The sequence below is a fragment of the Cyprinodon variegatus genome, unplaced genomic scaffold (assembly GCF_000732505.1).
Source record: "Cyprinodon variegatus isolate N-32 unplaced genomic scaffold, C_variegatus-1.0 Scaffold1494, whole genome shotgun sequence".
NCBI lineage: Eukaryota > Metazoa > Chordata > Actinopteri > Cyprinodontiformes > Cyprinodontidae > Cyprinodon > Cyprinodon variegatus.
Window position 1 is genome coordinate 69143 of NW_015151947.1, and position 8266 is coordinate 77408.

The 8266-nt window shown below is 48.2% G+C and overlaps 1 protein-coding gene across 1 annotated transcript in view; it reads right to left on the reverse strand.

Annotated features, from left to right (window-relative positions):
* Positions 1 to 8266, reverse strand: part of phf2 (PHD finger protein 2) — a 40071-nt gene that overhangs the window by 2669 nt on the left and 29136 nt on the right. The window contains exons 14-21 of the mRNA XM_015403408.1: positions 6004 to 6119; positions 5754 to 5932; positions 5597 to 5664; positions 4819 to 4988; positions 3675 to 3964; positions 901 to 996; positions 723 to 832; positions 334 to 649 (exon numbers count right to left, since the gene is read on the reverse strand). Coding sequence (XP_015258894.1) covers positions 334 to 649; positions 723 to 832; positions 901 to 996; positions 3675 to 3964; positions 4819 to 4988; positions 5597 to 5664; positions 5754 to 5932; positions 6004 to 6119 — 1345 coding nt within the window. The remainder of the gene's footprint in view (positions 1 to 333; positions 650 to 722; positions 833 to 900; positions 997 to 3674; positions 3965 to 4818; positions 4989 to 5596; positions 5665 to 5753; positions 5933 to 6003; positions 6120 to 8266) is intronic.

Sequence of the window (8266 nt, forward strand, 5' to 3'; positions counted from 1 at the left end):
CACCCGGTCTAAAGAATCAGCCTCACCCCGTCTAAAGAGTCAGCCTCACCCGGTCTAAGAGTCAGACTCACCCCGTCTAAAGAGTCAGCCTCACCCGGTCTAAGAGTCAGACTCACCCCGTCTAAAGAGTCAGCCTCATCCGGTCTAAAGAGTCAGCTTCACCCCGGTCTAAAGAGTCAGACTCACCCGGTCTAAAGAGTCAGACTCACCCCGTCTAAAGAGTCAGCCTCACCCCGTCTAAAGAGTCAGACTCCCCCGGTCTAAAGAGTCAGCCTCACCCCGTCTAAAGCTAAACTGAAGCTAAACAGCAAAAGAAAGCAGGGGGTTTTGGACCTTTGGCGTCTGTGGAGCCCAGGCGGTCCCCCTTGGCTGTGCTGCTGCTGTTGGTGCTAGACGAGTTGGTGCTGTTGTTGGGAGAAGACACGGACGGCCGCCTCTGGCTGAGGAAGATCCCCGGTGCCATGGGCTGCGCCCCTCCTGGAGACTTGACGGCTCCGGGACCGAACTCGTGGTCCGTCAGGCTGCCGTCCTGGGAGTCGGCATTATGATCCGGGGAGCTGCTGTCCTGAGAGTGTTTTGGCAGCTCCTCCACTATGATGCTCTTTTTCTTGGTGCTTTTCTTCTTCTTCTTGGTTCTTTGCTGCTCCTCCTGCGGACACATGACATGTGATTATTCTTCTGGAGTTGGAGCTCCTCTATGACCGCCGTCCAGGTGGACCTACCTGATGAGAAAGCTTGGCCGCTGCTGCAGCCAGGCCCGTTTCAATGGAGGCCACGCGGGCCCCCTCTCTGGCCGGTCGCTCGTGCCGAGGAACTGAAGGTCCGACGCGCGCTGCAACGAGATCCGCTTTAGGATGTGGAAGATGGAGGAAAGCAGGAAGGAACGGAGGTGGCGGTTACCTGTAGGACTGTACGGCGTGTCGTCGCTGCTTTTCCGCTTCTTGGATCTGGATTTGAAAACAGGATTGTCCTCTTCAGACTCCAAGGACGGGTAAACTGTAATACAGAAGGTGACGGGTTCAGAGCCTCCTTCTGACAGGATGGGAGTTCTTCTGCACATTCAGAGGTGTCTTCTCCAACATGTGGAGCGTGTTCTCTGATGTGGACAGTAACATCTAACATGTAAAGCATGTTAGGGAAAACTGCAGCCCTCCTGGAAACATTAACATGTGGAGCGTGTTCTGAGGTATTAAACCATGTTCTCTGTAACTCTTTTGCTATAGCTAGTACAGGACTGACGCACTAGCTATGATGATAACAACTCTAACTTCCATCCAGCTTCTCCTGCTTTACATGCAAAGTCTATGGGAGGACGGCGTGGAGGGGTCCAGCGGAGCATCCCAGCGTTTGATGCTGGAGTCGACCAATTAACCAATCAGAAAAGCTGATCCAGGACTTTTCTGGGGGACAAAGACTCTACCTGCAAGCTGTCAACGAATCTGAAGATGAAAAATCAATAAATATGAAGGAGTTAAACTCCAAAGGTTAAAATAAAGCAGGTAGAATGTTATGTTGAAGGAACAGAGAGCAGCTCTGATCATTATTGGGCGACAGTGTCGGTTGTAGGAGTTTGCCCTGAAATCGAAGGATTTCATTGTCGTTGTGTCCTTGGGCAAGACACTTCACCTGCATTGTCTACTGATGGTGGTCAGAGGGTGGCACCAGTGTGTGGCAGCCCCACTTCTGTCAGTGAGCCCCAGGGCAGCTGTGGCTACAATGTAGCTCGCCACCATCAGTGTGTGTGAATGCGTGAATGAATGTAGTGTAAAGCGCTTTGGTCAAGTCTCCTGACTTGAATAAAGGTGCTATATAAGTACAGGCCATTTACCATTGTTGTTGCACTAAAACACTTTTTATAAACAATGGAGAAACAGTTTATAAAAACCCACAATAACTAGAAATTTTAAAACCTGCCGATGAAAAATATTGTATTATATATTCTGGTTCTTGCAGTTTAAACCTCAAACCTTAAAAACTCTTTCTACCTCCAGCCGCTACGAACGGCAGCAGGAAATCCCCCACAGGCAGAGAGCTTTCAGCGGGGATTTCCAGCGCTGGAGGTCTGGAGCTCCCAACAAGAACTGCAGATTATAGTGAGATTATAATCCTGGTGAACTGATGAACAGAGGATGTTTGGAGGTGGACTTTCTCACTTTAAAACCTATTTTTCTAACTCATAAAGTCAATCTGAGCTGCTCTCTAGCTGGAAGCTACAGAACAGAGCAGATAAACAACCAGAGCGGCGAGAAGCAAAGCAGCTGGACCAAAGTTTGATCCAGTGTCCAGATTTTCTGCGTTTGAATATTCTTGAGGCCCAGAAAGCCTTCAGTGAGAACGCAGCATCACACTCACACCTAAGGACCATTTAGAGAGATGAGTTAACCAGAGAGAACCCACCATTCACTGGGAGAAGATGCAAACAGAAACACCCCAGGGACAGGAGTTGAACCAGAAACCTTCTTTGTGCATGCTTCTTGGTGCCCCTGTAAATCATATCCTGTACTGAAGACATAATACTCTAAGAAATTCTACTGATGATCTGCACTGGAACAGACGTGGTTACTGATGCCTCCTTTGGATCTATTTTCTTTACAAATTCTGTTTTACTAATTATTTAAAAACAATAAGGTGATAGCTTCAGTGGTATTGAGATAGGATCCCAGTTTTCATCTGCTAAATGTTTTTTTTCTTTTAAATTCAAAAAATATATACTTTTTTACAGCTGAATTTATCAGTTTTTCTTCAGTTCTAATTCTGATTTTATAGAAAGAAGTAATTTTCACTTAAATTAAGTCAAAAATATGTAAAGTTCCTAAATTATGAATGTTTATTGACCTAATATTTCAAATAAAAGCTGTATTTGATCTTTTAGATATTTATAGAACTACATTTTTTTTTGTTGCTTTTTTGCTATGCTAAGGGATTTTCATTTTGATTTTAACGATAATCCAAATGAACATTTTCAAGCTAAAATATTATCAGTTGAAGACAGTTTTTATTAAACCAAATTGAATGGAAATTTCCCTTCATGTTTCTTTCTAAATATATTTGAATCCTTTGCCCTGTGTTGTTTCATGCTTTCCTTCTCCTGAGCAGACGTGTTCTCCACCGTGTGGAGAAGTTTTCTCCAATGTTTTTCCCAAACACATGGTTGTATGTTCTGTGACATGTGAGCGTTTTCTGTAACATGTTGTGTGACACGCGGCGGCGTGTTTTCGGAGGACAGCTGTGGAGCAGCTGTTGGCGCCGTCCTGCTTTCAGCCATTTCAGGGCACAATCCCTCCAATCTAGACTCCCTGTGTGACAGTTAGTGGATCGGGATAAAGAATGGGCTGTTTACAGAATCAGAACCAAGCCTGGCACCGGCCCAGACTCAGGCTTCCACTGCAGGAATGCTGCTGCTAATTGGCCTCTAATCAACAGGTCCATAGAGTGTTAATGGCTTCCTAACAAGCCGGCTGCGTTTGGACCGGGTTCACAGAGCAGCACTACGGAGAACATTTGTAGAAGACACGCTAACGCTAAACATCAGCTCCTCTGATCTACTCCAAATGAAAGCTTCAGCAGCAGAGAGGAAAGATCTACAATCTTGCCTGGTACCATCTGGTCCCTGAAGACGATACCAGGAGGCCCAGGATTCCAGACCAGCTCTGTCAGTCGTCTCTCCTGCTCACCGTAATCCGAGTCCTTGAAGCAGGCGTCCATGTGGTCCTGCTCGTCGTCGTCGTAGTCCAGGCTCTCCATGCTGCTGCTCTTCCTGGGTTTCTTCGGCAGCCTCTTATTGGACGTCTTGCCGACGCCGCCGGTGGCCCCGCCGCTCTTCTTGTACGCCTGCAGGCTCTGCGAGTTGCTCTTGGACTGGCTGTTGCTCCAGGGCTGCTCCAGGGTGTCCGAGGAGGACAGGTTGGCCATGGACAGCATGCCCTGAATGGCCTCCTGCGTGCTGGGAGACGCCGGCGGCTGACTGGGAGAGGCACAGAGGAGCAGAACCATCAGGACCAGAACCGTCAAACAGACAGAACCAACCTTTCACCGTCTCACTGGAAACAAAACAAACCTTTCCTGTTTTAGACACACGACTGAATTCATTAGCATGGAAACCAGTTTCCCACCGACCGACAGCTCAGAGTTCTACTGAAGAGTGTTTTTGTTGCACAGTCGAGTCAACCTTAGCTTACATGGAAACCGGGCTTAGATTAGGTGCAAAAACGACTTTCTGAAAACATTTGGACGTCGATCCAGGAACCTTAGTGACTCCTGGATGGGAAGGTTCGCTTCTCCATCAAACTCTGGGCTGAATTCAGATCGTTTATCTGAGCTAGCGCAACGTTAGCATGATGATCAGGACAAACTGCTGGCAAATTAAGATAAAATAAAAATATTTTAATTTAGAAAAAATCTGGTGAGGCAGGAAGAGAAAATGTCTTGGTGCTCATCGGACTGTGAAGCTCTTCCTCTGTGAGTTGGGCCCATCTTGGTCCAAAGTTCTGGTGCTGATGTCTGGACTGATTGAATCAGGGTTTATACCGGAATGAGTAACTCTAATTTAATGCTTTTTAATGCTATTGGAAATTATTTTAAGGCCATTAGAAATGAGTGGCTGGCTAATCAGAACCGTCCTGCTGATCCTACCGGAGCGTCGGGTCAGAACCAGACCCCTGCCCCCCCTTTCAGCACGGTGGAAACAGACCATCACAGAACCGCCAAACAGAGGAAAGGCCCGGAGTGACGGAGCACCTAATGGATCGCCACGGAAACACTAGCTGCTGACTGACTGCTTGTAAACAGCCTGTTGGTTTGATATTCGGACCCGGCTACCTGTGGGTGTTGTAGTCGATCCCGCCCACTTGTTTGCTGGCCTGCAGCAGATCCAGGATCCCTGCGGCGCTCCCGCTCTTCTTCTTCACCTTGGAGTTACGACCTTTGACCTCTGGTTTGGCCTCGGTGTCGATGTGTAAGGTCTCCTCATCGGAGGAGTCTGCGCTCTGCTGCAGGAGGAAGAGGACAGAGATGTTAAACCAGCTGCTTCACTTCTGCATCTCAGAACCAGAACTTCTGGATCTGCAGAACAGAACCGGCCCACCCTGCACCCACGCCTCAAAACCTTTCCCAATAGAAGGTTCTAATAGTTAGGAACAGAGAGCCAGGCCAGAACCTTTCCCTCTTGGACCATGTCACTGAGCCTGGTTCAGAACATCCGGACCAGTTCTGGTCCCTGGTGTTTCTCCATCCGGACCAGTTCTGGTTCCCTGGTGTTTCTCCATCCGGACCAGTTCTGGTTCCCTGGTGTTTCTCCATCCGGACCAGTTCTGGTTCCCTGGTGTTTCTCCATCTGGACCTAGTTCTGGGTCCCTGGTGTTTCTCCATCTGGACCTAGTTCTGGGTCCCTGGTGTTTCTCCATCTGGACCAGTTCTGGTTCCCTGGTGTTTCTCCACCCAGACCAGTTCTGGTTCCCTGGTGTTTCTCCACCCAGACCAGTTCTGGTTCCGTGGTGTTTCTCCACCCAGAATGGCCCGTTCCCACAGAACGCCTGAATGGACCCAGACAAAGACGGCCCCAGAGAATCCGGTTCTGGTTCTGTTCAACCAAACCCACCTTGCTCACCGGAGGCTGGAACTTTGGCTTCTTGGCAGGCTGAAGAGGTTCTCTGATGTCCGACAGAACTGAGGAGGGAGAAGAGATGGTCAGCTAGGCGGGCGAACAGGTTCTGGTACCATCTAAGCAGAACCTCCGCTGTGATTCCAGTACTCACAGGAAAGGTCTCTCTTCACGGCGTTCTTCTTCCTCCTGATGGGGAACTCGTCGATCTTAAGCTCACCTTCGTCCGACACGTACTCGTACTCGTCTCTCACCGCTTTGCTTTTGTCCTCCTTCAGGTTTTGTAAAGATCCAAAAACACTGGAGTTGGTCTGAGGTTTCAGTGTCTTGGAGCTGGAGAGAGAGAGCAGAACCATGAGTGGGAGGCCCTGACAGCCATGGCCACCATCAGGCAGCCATTTTACCTGCCCAGCTTCCTGTGGGACACGCTGAAGCTGAAGCGGTCTTTGTTCCCGGACAGCGGCGTTCTGTCCAACCGACACTCCTCCTCCATCTTCAGCAGGGAGTCTGGCTTGCTGTTCTGAAAAGGTCCAATCAGAAGGAGAGAGCAGAGGTTTCAGGAAGTGACATCACATAAGGCAGCGGAGCGCATTGGTAGCTCAGGATCCAGAAACAACCACCGCCTGCCTCACCGACCCAATAAGATGGCTGCAGGTTCCCCACTTCTGTGGAACACACCCCACCCCCACATACTGCTAGCTAGCTAGAAAATGGCTCCAAGTTTAAAAAGGGAAATATTTCACCTCAAAGCAGGGAGATTGAAGACACGGGTCTTTTTCTAGTCATCTGGACTACTGCTCTCTGGTGTGGACATCTGCTGCCACTCAAAAAGCTGCAGGAAGCTCAGACCCAGGCAGTCCGGCTGGTACGGGTCTGCTCCGTTAGCTCTAAAGTCAGCCAGAGGCATGGCCGCCTGTCCTGGCTTAATGTTGATAATAAGCTGCTTTTTATTACACTTCTGCTGTTTAAGTCAGTTATCAGCAGTAATGTTCCAGCTTTTATACAATCAAAAATAGTTCATGATCACAACACTAGAGGTTCCAGTAATGGGCAGCTTGTTTGACCCAAAACCACAAAAAGCACTAAAGAGAGCTTCTCTAAATAGAACATCGCATCTTTGGAATAATCAACTGCAACATAGCTGCTGAACTCATAGTAAATAATCTAAAACAAATCTGACTCCGTTTGATGCCCTGAAGTGTTTTATTAGATGTTTTATTTTATTTTCTCTGATCATTTCTAAACTAGAGCCTGGTTCTGGTTCTGCTGGAGGTTTCTTCCTGTTCAAAGGGAGTTTTTCCTCTCCACTGTTGCTACAAGCATAGCCAGTGTGAGGGATTCCTGAAGAGTCAATTAGTCGATGGTTTTCCTTAGATAGAAAACTTTGAATCAAACTGGATGATCTGGTGAACTGGAAAGTGACCTGAGATGACATGATGTGAATTGGCGCTATAGAAATAAAATGAATAGAATTTATTGGAAATGAAATATTTGTGACTGTGCTTTTTATTGTATGGCTAGAACACCCTGGGAAGGCTGGGAAGCTACGAGCTGCAGCTAGCTAACAGACCTGTAGACATTGATCACAGGCTGGACAGCTATTAAAAAAAAACAACTTGTTTGCTTTCAAACGGCCTTCATCTTTGTGGACATCCTGTATTAGGAGCTAAAGGCAGAACCATTCTGTTCCCAGAACATCCGTGACCAGATGTTCCAGGGACAATCCAACATGGCTGCCATGAAGCTGTAATCAAGCCTCCACCGAGTGTTTGTTCTGTGTAATCAGAGCGATCCTGAAGCTTTCTGTCTAATCAGCGCTAACGTTCTGGACGGGATTAATAGCTGGCACACGCCGCCTCTGTTTCTCTGCTTGCTTACATGAGTCAAAGGTAACCTTGGAGAGGAGCTAACAGGCTCTCCATCTGCAGATGATGCGAAGCAGCAGGCGGATAACATTCCTCAGAAGTCTGGCTCCAAATTTTCCATGAAACTGAAGCTCTCCGATGTCTGCCGTTTGTTCCCCAAGAGCTTCCTCCAATTATTCAGCAATGATCACACATCTGGACATGTGGAAGTGCTTAAAGGGAGGTGTTTGGATCTGGACATGGCTTAATTCCACTCAGTAAACTCTGAGCGGCTGGATGATGGACTGCAGAGCTGAAATGGGAGACTCGGGCCGTGTCATTACTGCCGAGTCCCACTTTGAAGTCAGCTAATTGCTTTTAGATGATTCAGGGTTTATTGTCTGTTCAAACATGAGGAACGTCAGCAGGATGCTAGCCTGGATGCTAGCCAGGATGATAGACTGGAGGCTAGCAAGGATGATAGCCAGGATGATAGCCTGGATGCTAGCCAGGATGATAGACTGGATGCTAGCCAGGATGATAGCCTAGATGATAGCCTGGCTGATAGCCCAGATGATAGCCAGGATGATAGCCTGGATGATAGCCTGGATGATAGCCTGGATGATAGCCCAGATGATAGCCCGGATGATAGCCTGGATGATAGCCTGGATGATAGCCTGGATGATAGCCCGGATGATAGCCAGGATGATAGCCTGGATGATAGCCTGGATGATAGCCCGGATGATAGCCCGGATGATAGCCAGGATGATAGCCTGGATGATAGCCAGGATGATAGCCTGGATGATAGCCAGGATGATAGCCT